This window comes from Trichosurus vulpecula, chromosome 4 (assembly GCF_011100635.1).
Source record: "Trichosurus vulpecula isolate mTriVul1 chromosome 4, mTriVul1.pri, whole genome shotgun sequence".
NCBI classification, from domain to species: Eukaryota; Metazoa; Chordata; class Mammalia; order Diprotodontia; family Phalangeridae; genus Trichosurus; species Trichosurus vulpecula.
The window spans coordinates 224,171,608-224,194,947 of NC_050576.1; the positions used below are offsets into that span (position 1 = coordinate 224,171,608).

At 38.4% G+C, this 23,340-nt stretch overlaps 1 protein-coding gene across 3 annotated transcripts in view; it reads right to left on the reverse strand.

Moving 5' to 3' along the window:
* GAS7 (growth arrest specific 7) overlaps positions 1 to 23,340 on the reverse strand; it is a 298,468-nt gene that overhangs the window by 61,982 nt on the left and 213,146 nt on the right. For all 3 annotated transcript variants that reach the window (XM_036754899.1, XM_036754901.1, XM_036754902.1), the window contains exon 4: positions 2,445 to 2,530. In XM_036754899.1, the coding sequence (XP_036610794.1) occupies positions 2,445 to 2,530 (86 nt within the window). The remainder of the gene's footprint in view (positions 1 to 2,444; positions 2,531 to 23,340) is intronic.

Here is a 23,340-nt window from a genome sequence, read left to right on the forward strand (position 1 = left end):
GACCCAGATGGCTCTGGAGAAGAGAGTGAGGCTGGTGACTTCACCTCACTTTGCCTCACTTAAATCCAATTCACTTGCAAGTCATGACATCACCTTCCTGGTGTCATGGTCCTCTTCAAGAAGGAAAGACAAACAGTAGTCAATCTCCTGCATAGGCAGTTTGTTGTTGTTCAGTCATTTCAGTCACATCTGACTCTTTGTGACCCCACTGGGGTTCTCTTGGCAAAGATGCTGGAAGGGTTTGCCATTTCCTTCATTTTAAAGATGAGGAAACTGAAGCAAACAGGGTGAAGTGACTTGCCCAAGGCCACACAGCTAGTAAATGTCTGAGGCTGGATTTAAACTCAGGTCTTTCTGACTCTAGACCTCATACTCTATCCACTTTGCCACTTGATTTATTACTTCTTCCTGTTTCAGAGTACTCTTTGGGGTGTGTGTGTGTGTGTGTGTGTGTGTGTGTGTGTATAGGTGAGGAGGGGAGCTAGGATTTCCACAGGTTGAGGCTAACATTCATATCTAAAGGGAAGGGGATTTTCCCCCCTTAATTTCTTGGAAGATGTTTGTCTCATACATAGCCCCTGTGAGAGGATCACTTTTCAGGTGTATTATAGTGGGGATTTAGGTATTGGTTGGACGAGATGACCTTTTGAGTCCTCTTCCAGCTTTGTGCTCTTGCGTCTCATGACAGCTCAATATCTATCACCCTACAAATACTGCTGAAGCTCCTCAGTAATTTTTCAGGTCACTAACAGTCTCTGTGTTATCTGTGCCATTTATCCTTGTCAGCTTGGCATTTCAAGAGAAGGGCAGGTTTGATGTCATCTGCACATTTGCAGATTTTAGTACATACTCCATTTTCCTGGTCATTTATAAAACTGTGCTAAAGAAGATTAATCCCTAGGGTACTCCACTGTATATTTTATCTAGAGGAAGTCTCAACAGCCATATAATATTCTACCACCACACCCCCAATTAATGCAATAAACACAATTAGTAACTGGCCTCAGGAGTGGGGGGTGGGTTCAAGTCCCTGTTCTGTGCTTACTAGTTGTGTGATCAGTTTCCTCATGTGTTAAAATATACCCATCTCATAACTCAAATGAGATAATAAAGGTAAAGTGCTTTGTAAACTTTAAAAAGTAACAGAAATGTCAGTTACTATGATTATTTTAACAGCTCCAGAACTAAAATACATAACCACAGGACAGCTACTCTATAGTTAAAAATAATTTATGACACACTGACGGTTTGACCACAATGGTAGAGTGATGCTAAATTTAATTAGACCTTACTGGATTACCCAGCAGACCTAGGCTCAGACAAAATATTGTTTTTCTTGTTCTTTACCCACTCTCCAGCCACCTGTACTTGGGCAATTTGTTATGAAACATACCACTTGTCTGATATGTTAATTCCTGTAAAAGTTAAAAATAGATAGTCAATTAGGTCCTCCTTCTGACTTCTGGTTTCCTTGGCTTTCTTCAAGTCCCAGATAAAATCCCATCTTCTGCATCAAAACTTTCCTGATTCCCCTTCATTCTAGTGACTTCTTTCTGTTATCCCAATTTTATCCTCTATGTGGTATGATTATAAATTTACATATTATACTATGTATGATATATTATATTATATATTTATATGTTGTCTACCGCTTTAAATTGTGAGCTCCTTGAGGTCAGGGAGATTCTTTTGCCCTTTTCTGGATATACCTAGTGCTTAGCATGGTGCCTGGTACACAGCAGCACTTACAAAATGTTTATTGGTTGACTGATTAATAAATGCTTACTGACTACCAAGTATCAAATTCTATGATTCTGCAAAATCCAGCCCATCAGAGTGATGCAGTACCAGGTCAAATCACACTATCCATCATTTTTGAAAATAGTTCTATAAAGAAAAGAATCAGTACCAAACATAATCATTTAGACCTCTTCCAACTTTAAATTTATGACCCTAAGTGAAACCAATTAAGAAAAGGCATCATTTGACAGTGGAAACATGGATAGATTTGGAGTCAGAGGATATGGGTTTAAAGTCTTATTCTGCTATTTATTATTTGTTCAACCTTAGGCAAGTCACTTAATTCCTCTGGACCTCAATTTATTCATTTAGAAAACAAAGAGGCTGGATTAGATGACTTCTAAGTTATCTTACAACCCTACATTTAGGAACCTATAAGAATTGTTACGAAGGGGGAAAGCAAATCACAAAAGGTTAGCCTGGGAGCATATGACAGGTCACTGCTTTTCCTGATGGTGATGGTAGGGATTTGGGGTCTGATCTGTAAGTATCTGAGTGTTTTTTTAAACCACTGGAAGATAGAATGACCTCACTAAACCCCTACCTAGTCAATTAGGGCAGCTATCTGAATCCACCAGACTCTGCCTATATCATTCATAGCTCCTACCACCCAAATCCCAAGACTTGAAGCCCACATCCCTTACCTGGAAATCACCAGTGGGTTTTCGGAGACTCATGTGGACAGGCTCTGACTGATGCACTGGGGTCCCTGATGAGTGGTAGCCGTTCACTGTGAGGGACAGAGACATTAGCCTCTAATTGCACAGCATAACAAGAGGGCATACCCTCCCCATATCCCAATCCCTGGGGAAAGGTGCCAGGATCTTTAGAAAATGGTCAGGACTATTGCCTAGGACCTCCACAGTGCTAAGCTCCACTTTCAGTTGAAGAGAGAACAGATCCTGGAAGTGGTCCCTCCATCCTGAACCATCCTAGTACACCCAACTAGAGCTCTAAAAATGGTTTGCTGGTTCCCACTTTAACCTGAGGGAGGGAAAATGGTAGGTGTTGCTCACAAGTGAGAACATAGAACACCAGAAGGCTTTGGACACTTATGGCTTTAGAGGTGACTTGTTCAATGACAACCAAAAGCCACACTTCCTCAATGTTTACTAAATGATTCCTGTAGGGTCAAGGATTCTCCCCGCCCCCCAACTGTTTTACTCTTTAGGAACAGCTATGCCTTCATTCCCTGAGCTTCCCAGGAACCCTGCTCCAAAGCCTCAGCCTATTCCTAAACCTGGTTCTTTCAAACTATAGGCTAGGTCCTGATGACTTCTATACAACCAGAATTATAGAATCCCAGAGTTGAAAGGGACCCCAAAGCCGTCTATTGAAATTGATATCTTCACTGACAAATAGCTATTTAGCCCCTGCTTAAGGACATCCAACAAGGGAAAACTCACTACTTACTCCCAAAGCATCCCATACTACATTTGGACAGATTTAATTGTCAGGTTATTTTCCCCTAACATCAAGACAGCCTATCTCTTTGCAGCTTTCACCCAGTACTTCTTGTCCTGCCCTATGTCAAGTGGGACAAGTCTAATCTGTCTTCCATATGACCACTTTCAAAAATACTTAGGTAGCTGTTATGTATCTCCTGCTTTCTGTTCTCCAGCTTAAACATCCACATCTCCTTAGACCAATCTTCAGTCACAGCAAAGAGCTTTATGACCCAGGCCACACTCCTTTCCCTGCTCTCCAGCTTATCAATGCCCTCACTAAAATCTGGCACTCAAAATTGAACATAATATTCTTATAGTCTGAAAACTATGACTACCACCTATCCTAGAAATGCTCAATTAACACCCCCACCCCAGATCTTTTTCAAATTGTCTATTTTTCCTCTGTCATACATTTCTGAAACTGATTTCTTTTGAAACCAAATTTATAAGACTTTGTTCTTGTTCAGTTGTTTTCAGTTGTGTCCAACTCATTGTGATCCCCTTTAGGGTTTTCTTAGCAAAGATACTAGAGTGGTTTGCCATTTCCTTCTCCGGCTCATTTTACAGATGAGGAAACTGAGGCAGAGTTAAGTGACTTGGCCAGGGCCCCCCAGCTAGTAGGTTTTTGAGACCAGATGAGTCTTCTTGACTTCAGTCCTGGTGCCGTATCCACTGTGCTACTTAGCTGCATATTTTACTAGAGATTCATAGTTTCCTATATAATTCTGTTTTTTCTAGAATTTCTAGAAATGTTTGAGTTTTTTTATTTGTTAAATTCAGAATTTTAAAAGTAAAAAGTATTCTATTAAATATAATTTTATAATATTTAACCTAATGTTTTTTGGATCATGTTTTCCATCATATTAGCTATTCCTTGTAGCTTTGTGTTATTTACGAACCTGATATGTGTGCTAGCTATCCATTTATCCAAGTCATTGGTAAAGATGATAAACAGTAAATAAAAGAAGGTGGTGACATGGTAAATGTTTAATAAATGACTCTTGAGGGACCAAATATGCACATGAAAACTGAAAATCTGCACTATTAACATTTTTTCAATTCTAGACAATCAACAAAACTACAAATCAGGACCTCATTTGTAGCACTTGCCAATTTCTGAAGAGCAAATGCTCATCCTGAAAATTTCACAATCAGTTCCAGTTTTTGCTGGCTCCAGCACAACCCTGGTAACGGGCTGGGCACAGATTTTTGGGGCTTTCCATTAGTAATGCCTTTCCATGGAGCTTTTGAGGCAGTGATGACTCTTCTTTTGATCCAACAATTCAACCAATTCTGAATCTAACCTCTTCCCTGTCAAGATATCCACAAAAAAATAGACTTAGTCAATTACTTTGCTAAAATCTTGATTAACCATGTCAGTAGCATTCCCCACTTTGGCCCTCCATCTAATCATCTAGCAACCCTTTTAAAAAAAGAAAATGAGGATAGTCTCATATGAACTATTAATTATTAAGCCATCCTACTCTTTCCTTTCCTAGATATATAGTAGGTAGGTACTTCTTTAATGATATCCTTTGAACCAGGTGTTCTTAAGCTATTTTGTATTAGGACCGCTCTTTAAGCATTCTTGTGAAGCCTAGCAACATCTTCTCAGAGGAATGTTTTTGACTATATAGCATGAAATATATGAGATTACAAAGGAAACCAATTATATTGAAATATATAATGTTAAATTTTTTTAAATGTCGATGGTCTTCAGATTAAAAACCTTCAATCTCTTTAATTCATCAAGGATTTTCCCAGAAATTATGTCAAGTTCATTGGCCTTTAGTTTATAGGATGCTGTCTTCCTTGAAAATCCATTTGGCACTTTTCCAACTTCCAATGCTCTTTCAATGGCTACTGAAAATAGTCCAGCAAACAAATCATCCCATTTCTTTTAGTACATAAAGTTATAACCCATTTGGGCATAGTGATCTAAACTCATTAAGGATAACTAGGTTCTCTTTTCCTAGGTTCCTACTAATCCATTTTTACTCTGTCCTTTCTAGTTCAAAGATCTGATGACACAAAGATAGATGTAACCCTCTACTCTAGAAGAGTTTACAATTATTAGGGGCCAGGGGTATTTAGAATATTACTCAGACAGGACTGTGGAGAATAAGTTGGAAAGGCCATAGAATGGAGGCAGGAATAAGAGAGTGCTTGATTAAGTATTGCTTCTCATTGACATGGAGAAGGGCTATATATGAGAGTTACTGTGAAGGTAAAAATGAATTGGAAAGTAAATTGTTAACTTATTTGTTTGTTTGTTTAGTTATTAACTTTTCCTGCAGTATTTAGCATGCTGCACATGGTGAAATTGCTCGACTCGGCCCAGGTTAGATAGTATATTTAATTTGGTTTTGTTCTGGGAGCTACACCTTAGGAAAAACATTAGTAAACTAGAGAGCACCCAGAAGGGACTATAAGGTCTTAGAGCCAGAAGGCCATTTAGTCCAATCTCTCATTTTCCAGATGAGACCCAGAGGTCATATAATTCGTAAGCAAAGCTGGGTCCGCTGACTCCAAACCCATATCATTTTCACTGTACAGGCACCACTGTACACAGGCTGCCAGGATGATTAAGATTATGTCATAAGCAGATCAGTCAAAGGAACTGAGAGAATGTTTAGCCTACAGAAAACTTGGCAGAAGGAAAGAAAGCACAATAGTGTTTTTTTTTTAATTATGTGAAGGTTTGTCATATTGAAGAGGGTTTAAACTTTTCATTTGGCCTCAGAGGGCATCGCCAGAAGAAATGGGAAGAAACTGCAAAGCATATTCAGGCTTGTTGTCAGACAAATTTCCTAACAATTAGAGGTATCCAAAAGGGAAATGGGCCTCTTGGGAGATAAATAGAACCCTCAACTTAGGTCACCAAGCAAAGCTTGAAGGGCCACTTTGCTGGGCATATTTTTGAAGGGATTCACCTTTATGTACTACATGGACTAGTTGCTTCTGAGTCCTCTCTTCCAAGTCTGAGATTCTGCTGTATGCTAGTGAACTATCTTTAGCTCCAGGAGCTCAGCACCTCACTTCCTGTAAAGGAATATTTGATTCCTTAATCTATTTTCTTATTACACCTTGTTGTAGGCCTAGTCTCTTGACATCACCTAGATAATTATTATATTTCATAGCATCACAGGCCATCTGGTTCAACTCCTTCACTTTAAGAAGAGGAAACTGAAGCTTAGGGAAGTTGTGACTTGTTGAAGATTACAGAAATGGTAAGCAGCAGTGGTAAGATTTCAACCCAAGTCCTCCGATTCCATCTTGGCCTTTATTGAGTAGGTAGTTACTTGTCTTTTTTTTGGGGGGAGGGGAGCAATCAGGGTTAAATGACTTGCCTAGGGCCACACAGCTAGTGTCTCAAGTGTATGAGGCCAGATTTGAACTCAGGTCCTCCTGACTCCAGGGCTGGTGCTCTATCTACTGTGCCACCTAATTGCTCCTGGTAGTTACAATTGTGTGTGCATAAGGCTCTGGCCTAATGATTAAACTTTGGCTTACAGGGTCTTTCCAAGGTAACATGCTGCCTCCTATCCATATTCGAAGAAATATTACAAAGGGAAAATAATTTGTCACAACGTAATAGCATCCATTGACTTGGCACTTATTCCTGTCTTGCTATATCAAAATCTAATGAGCATATTCATGTAAATTAGCAGTGAAGATTTTTAGCACACCAGATTAAATCAATTTTCACTGACAAATATCCTGAATGAGCATTCTCTGTTCTCTGATGAGGAAATCTGATCCTACTTTCCAGAGACACTGGAAAATGCGGGGGGGGGGGGGGGGGGGGTGGGGGGGGTGGGGAGCAGGGCTCATGCACTAGTTTAAAAAAGCAACTTAATTTAGATTGGGCAGGGAAAGGGTGGTCAGAGAGAAATCCAAAAAGCTCAATTCACTTATTTCTCAGTTAAAGATGGGTCATACAAAGATTTGTTCAATAAATATAGCAATTTTTTTTTAAAAAAAGGCTCTGTCTACATTGTGGCCATTAAGGGGGAGAGAGAAAGAAACCCTTACAGCCTCTTATCACCTTGTACCTATCAAAGAGATTGCTTCTGTCTCCAGCAAATCATTTGCTGGGAACTTAAATTTGTTTAAGTTCCTAGCTTTGAAAAGGGGAAGAAAAGAGCAAAATTTTGAAGGAAAGACTCGAGCAAAGGAAAATAATTATCAACATTGGTATGGCACTCTAAGTTAACAAGGTGTTTTACTCTTCAATCCTCATAACAACCTTATCAGCTACTATTATTTTCCAGGATTAAGATCATAAGTTAGAGCTTCAAAGGCCCTCAGAGATAATCAAGTCCAATCCCTCCATTCTGCAGATGAGCAGGGGCACTCACAAATTAAGTGACTTAGCCAGCAGCACTCAACTACTAAACATCTGAGGCAAGATTTGAACTCGGGTCTTCTTGCCTCCAGGTCCACTACTTTAACCAATATGACACCTCACTGCCTCTTGGATGTGAGGACTTGTACTTTATATTTGAGATGCTTTCTGATAGGAACAGAATCCAAGTAGTTGATTTTAAAGATGAAGTAGGAAGTGTCCAGATGGGCATTTTGTCTAAGTGAAGAGGAGAAATCCAGGACAAAGAAAAGGACAAAGATAGTGAATGCAAAGTCAGAAATAAGTCACCACAAGTGAAGAGGGGTGGAGGAGAATATAAAGAGACAAAAGGGAAGGCCAGTATGCTAGGACACTAGCATCTATATCCCTTTGTCCCTTGATTTCCATGCTCTTAGATTGAACCTTCTCTATAATATTGCTATTGTGGATGCCTCTGTTACAAAACTCTCTAGCCTTGAAATAGGTTGGCTAAATTGGCTCCCCTTTTGCCCATAGACTTCCAGCTTCATGTAACTCCATTTTCAAGTTCCTGCTTTTCTAAAGCAGCCTTCTCTCCCATAACTGGTTAACACTCCTGGGACATGGGGAATACTCCTCACCTGGTATCTCTACCCCATCACTCTAACCTTTCTCTCGGACCAGGGCCTAGGCCCTCTTTCCTGCCTTTCCTTCCCCAGACTTTAGAAACCTGGTATCTCTGGAGCCCTAGTTTTCTCATCATTTCACTCTTCTATCCAAAGTTCACCCAATAGTAATTAATAGCTTCATTTAAGGGGGGTGTGGGAAAGAGGATATAAGCCTCTCTCCATTCTGGAGTGGGGCAGTGTTTCATTTTCCAGTCTTGTTTAGTCTAAAATTATTTAGAATAATTTTACCTACGTTTTTTTTTTAAAAAAGAGTAGGACTTTTCCTTATTCTCTACAGTATAACTTCTTATTCTTTGGCCCCTTCTCCATTTCTGCTGGGGATCTTTACTTTCTCTTTTTAATTCCCTTCATTGTACACTTAATTCTTTTTCCTGAGCACCTAAGCCCATTCCAAAAATTGCTGCCACCATCAATATCCCCCCCTCTACCTGACATCAGAAGCATCTGAGAATGTAAACTGGGCTATAATCTTCCTAGCTCTATTCTTCCCTTTTGTAGAGTGATGTATTAAAGGGAGGACCCCAGGGCAGGATGCAACAAGGTGGCAGGATGGAGGGGAAAGGGCACTGCTCTTGGAGTCTGGGTTTGAAAGCAGGCTCTGATACTTAGCAGCCATATGGTGTTAGGTAAGACTGGGCCTATACTTCAAAGAAATCAAAGAAAGGGGAAAAAGATCCAAATCTGCAAAAACATTTACAGCAGCTCTTTTTCATGGGAGCCAAAAATAGGGAACGAAAGGGCTATTCTATTGAGGAAGGACTAAAACTGATTTATGAATGTAATGTAAAATTATTGTTCCATAAGAAATGATGAAATAAATGGACAATTTCAGACAGCTTGGCAGACTTTTGTAAACTAATGCACAGGGAAGTGGGTAGGACTAGGAAAACAATGTCTACACTAACAATATTACAGAGAAAAGCAACTTTGAAAAACTCAAGAACTCTGATCAAACCACGTGTCCAAAGGAAAGAAGAAGAAATACACCACTCACTTCCTGATGAAATTAGAATTAATTGCATCCAAATCCTGCCCTAGATACCAGATACAAAAAAAAACCTGTGCAACTCTGGGCATGTTATTTAACTTTTCTCAACTGTAAAATGGGTGCAGTAGTAACACCTACCTCACAGCTAAGGATTAAATTAGTTAATATGTACAAAGTATTTTGCAAACCTTAAAGTGCTAAATAAATGCTAACTATTATTATTATATAACAGAGATAATTCTACTTGTACTGGCCACCTCACAAGTTGTTGTGAGGAAAAGGCTTTGTAATTCTTAATGAACTATGCAGTAACACTGTGTTACTCTTTCAGCTTGACACACGATTGAATTTGAGGATTTTTAAAGATGAGGTAGAGGTATCCCCATGAACTTCTAATTTGAGAAAACTTGGCCATGACCAGAGATTCTCTACCTTTACACTGTGATCCTGCCTGTCTAGCACCATCTGAGCCTGACCTCATTCCTCTTTTCCCTCTCCTAGGTATATACATCTGTTGCAGTTTTAGGTTTTTCTACAGTGGAGGTCTGCCTGGAAGTGGGCCTCAGCTAGTGCTAGGAGATGGAAGTATCTATACGTCAATCAACAATCAATAATCATTTATTTAACTACGATTATGTTCTAGGAATTGGGTCTATGAAGCCCTCAAAGATCTTTCATCTACATAGATAGCTACATCCCAAATGAATATTCATACAGCATACATGTAAAATCTATATACAGTATATGTACCGGGAGGGGGTGGAGAGGGGTATGGGAAGCAGGAGAAGGGGTGTCTGGTGGCTGTTAGATCAAACTGGCCATTACGTCTATGCAGGAGGTTCTGGCTGCAGAGTAGGAAGAAGGCTTTCCCTTCCTCCCCTCTGAGCTGGGTAAGAGGCATTCCCTAACAATGAAAGAGAATCAGTGCAGACAATAATTAGTCTGGGTCTTTACTGGGGGCTCCTCAATGAGTACAAAATGTCTCCTGAAGCTCAAGATCATAGTATAACCTCACCATCACCCACACACACAAACAACCATCCCATCTCTCCTTTCCTCCCTGCCCCTTCCCCCTTACTTCATTACAATCAGAACTGAGAAGTGACATAGGACCTAATTCCAAAACATCTCTATGGTATAGAAACAAACACTCCTACCTGTTTGGGGCAAAACTGTCCGAGGAGAGTGGAGCTTCCTTTTTTAGTCTCCTCTTGATGCCCAGGGCTTAGAGCTTTTTCCTATGGCCATGCCCTCAGAAATGTAGCCACTTTTTCATCTCCCACACCTCTGTCAGTTACCAATATTTTCCATGGTAACAATGAAAACTACTTTATTGCAAGCATGAAAATTTATCAGAGTACAAACTATATACAAGGAACAAAAAGTACGAAGTTAAGCTTCACTCAGCGCAAAGAGTAGTTTCACTTAAGAGATCTTTGTGTTCCGGATGCCTCTGTTCAGTTACCCAAGTCCAGCCTGTTCCTGGCTCCAGTGTTTCTTCCTTGGCTATCGGAGAAGTTTGTACAGACAGTCCCTAAATTATGAGTGGTGTTTGTTTCCAGTTTGTAGAGGAGTTATATGGGACACCAAAATAATTTCCACATATAAATAATGTTATAAACAAGAATTAACTTATCAGGTTCTCCTAAAGAAGTCATTTTTACCCAAAATATACCTGAAGTATAGTACTAACATACTGTAACACATGGTAAGGAATAGACTAGTTCAGACATCTATAGTACTTGACACTTTATAATCCGATTAGATACATAGTGCAAGTATTATGATCTCTGTTCTATAGATGAGGACAGAGGCTAAGCGACTTAGCAAGTCCAAGGAAATATCAGAACTAGACTTCAGAGTCTGATCCGAATCTTAGTACAGTGATACCGTGACACCATATTGTCAACATCGTATATGTATAGAATACAATATTTCAATTATACCTTAGTTTATGTTGTAGCCAAGACATTTGGGAGCTATGTGATCATTCCTAAACTCGTGCCTTCATCCCTTGGCTGTCAAATGAGGACATTATTGAATTCTGTATATTACAGAGTAGTTATGAAGACAGCTCCTCCTGATCCTAAAAGCACCACGTAAATGTGAACTATCATGATTATTACAGCGAAGCACTTCTTACACATTGCTTCATTCTGAGCTGAGGAAGCTGAGGAAGCTAGGAGCTGAGGAACATAACCATTCTGCCAACTAGGCAGTATAGTGGTAGAGGGCTGGGCCTGGAGTCAGGAAGACCCGAATTCAAATGCAGTCTCGGTCACTATACTAGCTATGACCCTGGGCAAGTCATTTAACCTCTGTCTGAGTCAGTTTTCTCAACTGAAAAATGAGGATAATAATGGCACCACCTCCGTGGGTTGTTGGAAGGATCAAATATTTGTAAAGTTCTTAGCACAGTGCCTAACACATAGTAGGCACTTTAATAAATGCTCCTTTCCTTCCTTCCTTTTCCTACAAACACTTAATCTATAAATTAAGTCACCCAAATATATGATTTTACATTTGTATATTTAGGTGTATCCATTTCTATCCCCAGTGACTAAATCATTCATTTATCCCACAGTTTCTATCCTCTGGTCAGTTGTTTATGGTCTTATGGGATACCGTCTATAAGTTGGGAAGCAGCTAGGTGGAACAGAGGATAAAATACTGGACTTGAAATGAAAAAGATTTGAGTTCAAATCTGGCTCTGTGACTCCAGACAAGTCACTTAATACTCTGTCTGCCTCAGGTTCTACATTTCTAAAATGGTGGAAGTAATAGCACCTACCTCCGTGGGTTGTTGTGAGGAGAAAAATGAGATAATATTTGTAAAACGTTGCATCAACCTTAAAATACTATATAAACTTTAGCTATAACCATCAATACAAGTTGCTTTCCCTGATAGGATGGAAACTCCTTGAAGACAAAGGCTATTTCATTTTTGCCTTTGTATTATTAGTGCCTAGTTAATAAACATTTGAAGATTGATTGAATCTCAATATGTAACCTTTATAGAACTTCCTTGCACTGCTTCTGGTGCTCTTATTACCTGCCAAGAAGCTTTTTGTATATAATGTGATAATGCAGGAAAGCTATGTAAAGTATCAGAGCTGGACAAGCCCTTAGAGATCACCTAGTCTGACTCTCTTATAGACAAAAAAACTGAGTTCTAGAGGGAGTAAATGAATTACCCAAGGTCACATAGCTAGGCTATGACTGACGTGGGATTAGAACCTGGGTTTTCTGACTCTCAGTTATGTACTTTTCTACTCCCTTATGGCATGAGGGTGCGGTAAGCTCTGACACTTATCAACTGGGATGAGGATGGGGGTAGGAGGAGAAGGGTTGGCAGTATTCTGAGAAAGAGATTTTCCCCTACCTGGATGTATGCATGTATATATGATTGTTTTGTAAGTCAGCAATTCATAATTTAGACCTTTATTTTTTTCTTGCTTAATCCATTTTCATTTTATCCTCATCCAAGTAGAGCATTCCCACTGAGTTTCTCTGGACAAAAGAAAATAAAGCTCCTGGACTAGCTTGAGCTATATGCTCCTCCAAGTTTCTCTGATTTCTGAAAGACAAGTCTTTCCTTAACCATTGTGTACTGTTAATTCATTCTTCTTTTTCCTTACTGCAAACACTAGGGGTCACTATGTTAGACTTATGTCTAATGAAACAGATTTTAAAAGACATCGAATACACAGAAATTCTGTACTTGGAAATGTAGTTATGAAACACATGAATGACATACAATTATGCTCCCAGTTAGAGAACAAAAATTCTCTAGCAATGGAGTAGGGGTTGGAATTCCAAGCCATGTGATAGGAAAGGCCACTCTCTCCAAGGTAGCTCCCAGAGCTGTACCACACCCTCATGCCCAGAACAACTGTATGCAAGGAAATGCAAGGACAGGATAAACACAGGTATTTTTGAGAAATAAGATAAGACCATTCAGATATATTATTAATCAAAATGAAAGGATGTGATTATGAAATGGTGCTTGTAACAAGCCTTGGAGGTAAGTCAGGGGTCAGGATATAAGGGCAGCTGGTTCCTTGTGTCTTTTTTCTTAGCACCCCTGACACTTCTAGTAATTAATATGATTTAAAAAAACACCAAAAAAGCAAAAAATGACACACATACAGTCATGTCCATCCAAGCTGCCCCTTTTGTGGTTTCCCTTGAAGGGAGGGAACTGCAGAAGTCTCTGCCCCACAGGAGGTGATGCTGCTGCATGTGTGAGAGAACAGCCACACCTCTCTTTTCTCTTCTCCTCATATTATCTCTTTTCTCCTTCTCCAGAGATCTTCCAAAAACACTTACTTTATCGGAGGAAACATCCTCCAGTCTGAATCTCAAATTAGCTCTGTTTCTTCTTTGGGTGGAAAGGAATACAATTCAGAGTATCTTTGTGGACAGTCCAAACTTTACTGGAGAGCTGGTAACATGAATAAACTTGTGCCTCTCACATGGGTCCTTAAGACTCAAAGCTCTATAACTCTCCTAGATATTCAGAGGCATCTTGTTTACCCAACAAAAATTAACTCTTAGTACTGATAAACCTTGACTCAGCCCCTGCTGGACTTTGAGTGGGGAGAACTAGATTCCTCAGTACTTACATGATGCTAGGCTTATTATTCCTATCTAAGACTTAGTTTCCCCATTTGTAAAATGGGCATAATATTTGTACAACCTACCTCACAGAACTGTGAGAAAAGCTCTTGGTAAACTTCAACGTAGCACAAAAATGGAAACTAAAAAATATCATTATTCTATAGTCAAAATCAGATTTCTTGAAATCTGGGCAAAATTCCAGTTTTACCTTTCTCATGTAGTTAGTATTTATATAATTTTTTTAATGTTCTCATTTAATGTGCTTTCATTTGAAGACCACAACAATTGAGAGAAAGGTACTATTATTATCCCCATTCTACAGTTGAGAAAACTGAGGCAAAGAGAGGGTAGGTGACTTGTCCAGGGTCACATAGCTAGCAAGTGTCTAAAGGAGGATTCAAACTCAGGTCTTCCTGGCTCCAGCTCCAACATTCTCTGTACGGTCCTACCTAGCTGCTTCTCTTTACACTATATCCTGTCTCAAATCAATCTATCAGTATTACTTAAATTTATAATAAATTTTAATGGTGTTTCCTAGAATGGCAGCTCAGAAAGAAAACAATCATTTTAATGGTGTTTCTCCACTCAAACTATACTGTAAATAAGGGAAAATATCTGTATGACATATTGAGCCTTTAAGGTACTCCCTTTTCACAAGGAACAGTTTGTTACTGAGTAATGTCTGCTCAGATAGTCCACTTGAATGGGGCATAGGTTTGCTTAGAATTGCAAGAGAAACAGTTACACTGCATCAGTTATTCTCACTGAGGCAGTTTTTCATTTTGAATGTGACAATGTATACTTCGGCAACTGTTCTATGGTCATGAGACAAAGATAATTCATCTGATTAGAGGAAGATGAGAATTTGGTTCTTAATCATAAGCAGCATTGTTCTCAGAGAGCATATAGATTATGAACCTAGAAAGATAAGGAAATCAGGAGGGGCGGGGCAAAACAGATTTCGGAACATTTAATTTTGAAGTTTAAAGTGATGGAAATTATAGTTTAGAAGAACACAATCAGAGAAGTCCTTCAGCAGGTCAATAGGTTTGGAGGAGACATTATGGTTAGTGAGGTGTTCACCAAGCCTAGTGTGGCTTAACTCAGCTTAAGAGTAAAACCATTCATCAAGAAACTTTTGTGAATTGTTCCTGAGAGAGAGAATTTATGGTTCCAAAGTTGTAAGTTATCCCAAGTCCATGCGTTTTCCTTCCTCATGTTCTCCTTGCCAGATTTTCTATAAGTGAGTGTCTACTCTTCCCCCATGGGTACTGAATGCATTGCTGGAGAATATGATCCCGATTTTTATATGAATTGTAATTTAACCATTACATTACAATTTGATTTAATGAGTATCTTTTATGCTATTTCTTTTGCCTTATTGCTAAGGAAATGCTAAATATGACATCAATATGAGTAGGAGGAGTATATTCTCCCACTGCAAGATTACCCCTAGGAGAGAGTTTGAGTATAAATGCTGGTGGTAGAATTTCTCTGGGAATCCCGACTGGCCACTCTAAGGAGGATGGAGTGAATGAGACAGCCCTGAGAATGAGTACCTTTTATATATTTTTTAAATATTTCATTCATTTAAATATTTCATTAGCAAATGAGCATTTCCATAAACAGAAAAAAGACTATATGTGAAACTATGACTCTCTATTATTTAGAAGTTACTTTTAAACTACTTAATAAATTCAACATGTAACTTTCAAAACAGTCCAGTGATTCTTTCTGTTCTTTTCCCCATTGGGGGGATGGGGAATACTATCCTTATTCTCCCTCTCATGTTCTCCCTCACCCAAAATTGAAAAAGAAAAAAGAAAAACCAAATTTTTGTAATAAAATTGCATAGTCAAAGCAAAAATAAATTTCTCCATTGGCCACACCTAAAAATGTATGTCTCATTATGTATCTTGACTCCATCACCTCTCTGTCCAAAGATGTGAAATATTCATCACCATCAGTACTCTGAAATCAGAGTTGGTATTTAACAGTCAAGTTTTTCAAAATTGTTTTTACACCGATGTTGTTACCATTTAAAATGTTTTCTTGGTTCTGCTCAGTTCGCTGTTAGTTATCAAAATCCTCCCAGGTTCTTTAGAAACCTTGCCTTTCCTCATTTCTTACAGTGTAATGATATTCGATTACATTAATATACCATAATTGGGTCAGTCATTCCTCACCTGATGAAACCCTCTTATTTTATAGTCTTTTTCTACTATCAAAAAAGCAGTATGACTTGGAAAATTGTTTTTAAAATGTTGTTGATAGCTTGGATTTATTCCTTTGATTAATTTGAGAGTGAGTAGGCATCCATAGTCCTTGTGTGAGGCACTCCTGTGTAGATAGAGCCACTTTACACACTGGTTGCAACTGAATTATCTACTGCGGTTTTTCTTCTGGCAGTTGGACAGGGAACTGAAAAGAGGAAAGTTCAGTTGGAGGAAGTAAGATGTGAGAGGTTTCTTTTTTAAAGATTCAGTTTTTTTTTCACTAATTTTAAGAAGTAAGGAATACTGGTAGCAAAAGTTTTATAGGCTTGTAATAATTTGTTATACCTGTCTGTAAAAGAAATGATCCTGGTGAGCATCTAGTGGTATGGCAGAAAGAATACTAGACTGAGAGTCAGGAGTCTTGAGTTCTAGTCTTTACTAGTAATAAGCCCTATGGCTTTGAGAAAGCCATTTTCCCTCTCTGGGCATTAATTTCTTTATCTGTAAAGTGACGCAATAAGGCAAAATGCTCTTTCTCAGGCCTCTTTCAGCTCTGAATTCTAATGATCCAATAAAAAAAATCAGTCCTGTTCAAATTTAGCTTTGCCACACTCTCTAGCATGAAGCTGGAAGACAAAATTAAAACAGGATGCCCTTGTTTTCCTTCTGTTCCTTTGCTTCTGTGAAGCTTTCCCAAATGTGGTTTGGCCATGCAACTCTGTGGCTTCTTTCTAATTTTCTCTTGACCTGCTTTTCCTCTGTCCTTTCCCAGAGCTCCATATGTCATCTTCTGAACATTTAATTTTACTTTAAAGAAAGCTTTTTGAAAGACTGTTCCCTAACTGATTATATTCAGGAGTTTAGAGTAAGGGAAACACCACAAAAGAAGGCATTCAGGTGAGGAGAACCCACCTCAAATCATTCCATTTCCCTCCAAAAAGGCAATCAAATTTAAATCCACCATTTTCTTTGTGACATGAATGTGCCTTTAAAAAATGAAGGTAAGTATACTGACTTGTTGTGAAGGAGGGCTTTTATTTAATGCTAAGATTGAGATTGTTAATGGGTAATGATAGACAAGTATAAGAAAGGGGTGCCTCCATGCTTTAGAGAAAGCTGAAAGTTTCCAGGGCTAAAAGACAAAGGTATTGAAATATGAGGTAGAATGCCTTCAAATATAAAATGGACATTTCCCATTTGAGTTTGGTAGATCATCTGAATATGAAGAAGAAAGGGAGAAAATTCCTTGCCTTTCAGAATTTAAAGATTTCATTCATACCTTTGTCCCCAGCCACTTTGGTACCTAAGATTCCTAAAGGACTATGGGAGGTAAAACTGGTTAAATTGGAATTAATGACCGAAAGATGAGGAAGAGAGGCTTATTAAAGGAAGGTACTTTTTCACTAAGAAGCACTGTCTAATAGGAAAGGCAAGGTGATACAGTGGACAGCAGTGTTAGAGCAGTGGATCTAGAATAATGAAGACCTGAGGAGTTCAAATCCAGCCTTAGATATTTATTAGCTGTGTGACTGAGCAAGCCACTTAACCTCTGTCTGCCTCACATTTCAACAGTAAAATTGGGATCATAATAGCACCTATCTCCTAAGGTTATCATGAGGATAATATTTATAAAGTGCTTTGCAAACTTTGAAGCACTATACAAATGATAGCTACTAGTATCTCCCCTTGGAAATGATAAACAACATCAAAGCTAAGGCTTCCATTAAGGGAAGAGGCTTCTGTAGGTCCTGAGCTCATGATTTTTACACTAGCTAAAAGAACTCTATATCATTCCAATTAAAAAAAGCATGGCACTACCACCTAGGCATTCCAGTTGTTGAAGGTGGAAGAGACTACAGTTTCCCATCAAAGAGTCAGCCAGGGAAGCCAGTATTTCATCCCACCAAGTGGAGGTGCAGCATTCTGAACAGAGATCAATAGCAGCACAGCCACCTAGTGGCTTGCTTGACCCAGTCCACCAGCAGACTGGCTCATCTAATCAAGAAGCTGTACCCTAGAAGGAAACAATTTTTGGAAATAAATTGAGTTACATGTCCCTTGGAGAAATCTAGCTATAATGCTCAATGAAGAGACAGCCTAGCTAAACAACTATTCAGTTGTTTACTCAGAATTCTGCTGATTCCTACACTTCTTCCCCATTACTATTTTCCTTAAAGGTAAATGAACATCCAGTATAGATCAAAGGGAAAAAAGTGAGGAATAATACTAGTTCACATTTATATAACACTTTAAGTTTTGTAAAGCACTTTATAAACATTATCTTATTTTATCCTTACTGAAATCCTGGGAGGTAGGTGCTATTATTATCTCCACAGAGGAGGAAACTGAGGCAGACAATGCTAAGTGGCTTGTCCAGGGTCACATAGCTAGTAAGCTAGTAAGAGGCAGGATATGAATTCAAGTTTTCCTGACTCCAGGTCCGAGGCATCTACCTAGCTGCTTGCTAGGTGAATTGTGTGGATCTTGTGACAACTATCTGTTAACATGATGACATTATAGAAGTCTGTTGTCTTCTTAAAGCATGCATCCAGGATATGACAAAGAACCTCCCAAGACTTGTCAAATAGGATTACTACTATCCAATTCTGGTTATCCACATAGACACAAGTTCTTGTCATAAATAATCCAGAAAGTACTGCTAAAGATTATGAAGTTCTAGGCAAAAAATAACTATAGACCTTAGGGCACTAGTGGTGTTTTCATAACTGATGTTAATTAGAAGAGAAAGGTAATAGTGTGGGAAACAAGCCTTGGGTTCAGAAGATGGTATCTGAGAAAAGGATTTGGATTTCTGAATCACGGCTTAAAATATAGGAATGATGGGCTCTTGCCTAAATATTAGTTTCTATCACCAAAGGGTCAAAAAGTACTAGTCTTGAGTCTTAAAAATCTAATCAAAAGCATTTTAAAACAAGGCAGAAAGAAACTTGCATAAATTATTTGCATACATACAAATATCTACATAAAACACTCTAGATAGCATAGAATGTAGTAATAATATAGAAAAAATTATAGCAGAAGAGATGCCCAAGAGATAGAAAGTCTTAGAGATATGGTAGAGTACATTTGGGTGAAGATTAAGAGAAAGAAATAAAAGTCATATAGTCATCAAAGTACACTACAGACCACCTGGACAAAAATAGGAAATATGTGAAAAAGAGACAAGCCTGTCATGAAGACATGAAACAATGATAGGGAGTTTTAGTTTCCAAATGTCTGCTGGAGCTCTCTCTTGCAAAAGCAGAGCATCTAATGATATTTTTAATGTGTCTAAATGATGATTTTTATCCTTCAAAAGGTGGAGAAACAACTGAGGAAAACTTTGTTTTGGAACTGATCTTCAGCAACAAGAAGAAGAATAACTGTATACTCAGGTAGAAATGACAGGAAACTTGGGAGAGAGTGGCCACTCCATTTTGGCATTTGTGATCAAGGAGAAGAAAACTAAATGTTCTGAAATACATTCTAGATATGGGGAGGGAAGGAAGGTAAGATAGATAGGACACTATGGACAAAATTCTGTAGGATAAGCCAGGCCAGGAGGAATGGGAAACTTTCAAAAATGAAATTCTGAAGACACAGAGAAAAATATAATAATGGTAGAAAAGAGGGAATTTGGTCATTCAGATTAGATTTTTAAAAGACATTTACAAAAAAATGGAAGCTAAGATAGGAAATGAAAGATGAATATAATAGCTAGACACAATGTCGTAAGAAAAGGGTCAGTAGTGTTAAATCTAAGATTGGCAAGAGAAGATAAGGACAACCAAAAAGGTTTTAAGTTTTTTTTTTTAAGTAAATCTATATTGGGGAAAAGTGGGAGACAGAGAGGAAGCAGAGCTCCTTGACTCTTATTTTACTTCTGGTTTTCCTGTCAAGGAGAATGATCTTCAGACTTAGGAGAAGTGAATAAAAGAAGGTATAGAAACATAAGATAAGTAGGGAGAAAGTAAGAGAATATCCAGCTACTGTGATGAGTTTGAGTCATGAGGCTCTGATGAACTTGATCCAGCAGCACTGAAAAAACTGACAGATTTGTCTTTCCTGGTCCCTCAGCTGCTAATACCATTCCTTTCAATGTTACTTTGTACCTGCCTTGAAGGTGTTCTATATATACATAAATGTCATGCTGTCTCTCCTGCTAGAATATAAGTTCCTCAAGGACAGGGACAATTTTTTAAGTACAGACTTAATAAATGACTGTTGGTTGACTGGTTGAATGATTTACATCCATTGGTCACGAAAGAACTGGTAAATATAACTGCCGAGCCACTGTCAGTGATACATGAAAGATCTCAGAAAACAGAAGGTAAATATCGCAGTTTTCAAAAAAAAAAAAGAAGAGAACAGATTCTGGAAATTAGAGCTATTGAACTTGACTTCAATTGCTGGAAAATTTTGGAACAGATCATTACAGAGATGGTTGGAGAACAAGTAGGAAGGGAAGTGATGACTACAAAGAGCCAGATGTCAGATTAACTTCATTTCCTTTTGTGAAAGAATTATAAACTAATAGATGAGAGGAATGCTGTGGATAGAGTTAATCTAGATTTTAGCAAAGTTTTTTATTGTGTCTGATACTGTTATTGTGGAAAAGAGAGATACAAATTAGACGATAATACAATAAGATGTATTCGTAACTGATTGGCTATACTTAAAGAAGAGGTGATAATAGTTCAATTTCAATATAGTAAGAGGTCTCCAGTGGCTTATCCTAAAGCTTCGTATTAGACATTGTACTGTTCAATTTTTTTATTAATAATTTGGATAAAAAGATAGTATTCTCATCAAATTTGCTGAAGACACAAAACAGGGGGGATAGTAAATCCAATGGATGTGTCCTGACACACTAAAGCATTGGGCTGAATCTACTAAGATTTAATTCAATCTGGATAACTATAAAATCTTGGACTTGGATATGAAAATTATAATTCCCAGTTATAAGAGACAGAAGGCATGGTTAGATTGTAGTTGTTTTGAAAAAGACTTGGTGGGGCGGTGTCGTAGTGGACTGCAAACTCAATGCACGGTAACAGAGCTCAAAAAAAGCTAACGAGATCTTGAGATTCATTAAGACGTGCATACCTTTTGGTGATAGTAAGGTGAGAGTCACACTCTTGACAGACCTCATTTGGAATATTTTCCTGAACACAATGGCTTAAGAAGGACATTGATAAGCTGGAGACTATCCAGGAAAACCAAGACGGTGAAAGGGCATAAGTCCAGATCAATTTTTAGCTGGGAGAAAAGTCAGGAAGTCATGATAACTGTCTTCAAGTTTTTGAAGAGCTGTCAGGTAGAAGAGATTATACATGTTATGTCTGGATTCAGAGAGCAGAACCAGGAGCACTGAGTGACAGCTGCAAAGAGGACAATTTAGGCATGGCCTCAGGAAAACAAGCAAACAAACTTTCTAACAATTAGAGCTGTCCAGAAGCAGAGTGGTAAGTGGTAAGTTCCTTCTAATTTGAATATTCAAGCAGAGATTAGAAAAATACTTGTCAGGTTTGGTATAGTGGGGATTCCCTGGTATGTGGTTTGGACTAGATCACCACTGAAGTCCCTGCCAACTCTCAAACTGTGGTATTCCAATTCTGTGATATATTCAATTCTTACTGAACAGGAGGGGTAAGTAATATCCTATTAAAAAAGAGAGAACAGAATCTGCATTCATGGAGTTTTTTTCAATTTCTGGCAAAATTCTAAAGCATATTATTTAAGGAATGGCTAGTGAACACATAGAAAATGGAAATCACAAAGATCCCAAAGAACTTAGCATGACTTCATTGAGAACAGGTTTTGCCAAACTGACCTAATTGTTTTTTTGAGCATTCTTAAAATGTAAGAGCAAGTGAATGTTACAGAAACAGATTAACTAGATTTAGCAGAAGGATTTGACAGAAGCTGATGCTATTTTTTATAGAAAAGGAAAGATGTGATCAAGAAAATAATTTAGGTAATAGGATTCAGAACTACCTGAAGTATTGGACCAAGAAGGTACTCATTAATGAGTTGCAGTCAACTTTGTGGAGTTCTCTTGTGCCCCAGACATCCGTGCTTGGTGTAGTACTTTTGTCCTTTTGTCAGTGACATGAGGTCTTAATTATTAAATTTATAGATGGCACAACCTGAGGAAGAGTAACTAGTATTTTGGATGACAGAGTCAGTCAGTGGAAAGAGTACTAACTTTGGAGTTGAATGACTTGGTTTCAAATCTTGGCTCTATAATACATTATTTGTATAAACTTAGGCAGGTTGCTTAACCTCTCCAGGCTTCAGTTTCCTTATCTGTCAAATGAGGAGACTGGACTAGACAAGTCTAGGGATCTTTCCAGATTTATTCTATTCTATGATCCCAAGATTTCAGTCTTGATACTGGGTCAAATCTAGTGAAATTATATCAGTGGGCAGAACTCAAAGGAATGTACGAAAATTGCCAAGAAGGAGACTAAGACATCACATCAGAAAAATTCCTCAACAATTTAGGAGACAGTGGGTTCTCTTTCACTGGAGGGAGGTTTTCAAGGAAGGCTTGGAGGAAACAGCCTAGTGGACAGAACCTTAGAGCAAGGATAAGATTGGTTCAGTTCTCATCTCCATTACATTTAGGGGCTCTGTGCCCCTAAACAAATATAAGACCAGGAGTTGTGGATCTGCATTGAGTAGAGGACATTTCCTCACCAAGATCACCCGAAGTTTCCTCCAAATCTGCAGATCAAAGCCTGCCCATGTCTGGACAGCCTCTGTGTCTGTTTCTTGATTGTGCCCACCCAACATGTTGCGGGCCTTGTCTGATTTCCTCTAATAGCACAAGGATGTCAGTGGAGTGCATGGGCGATACACATCATACCACATCACCATCTCACCTTCTTTTTTGATCATACATTGATCATACTGGAGCTTAGTCTTGTGCTTGACACTATAGTAGGTGATTAATAAATGTTTATTGACTGATTGCCATTTCCCTTTACTTTTACTTTTCTTTAAAGTTCCTTATTTGGAATATACAGTTTCCTATAATATGAAATCTTGAAATTGAAATAATAGGAATGAAATTAATATGAATGAAACATGAAAATATGAACAATAGAAATAAAAATGTAAATGTTTTACACTGGGGATCAAATAGTCAACAAGTGCAAGAAGGTGAAGACAGCTAGACAGCAGCTCATCTCAAAGAAGGCATGCCGGTTTTAGTGAGCTGCAGACTGAATGCATCAGTTGGGTGATA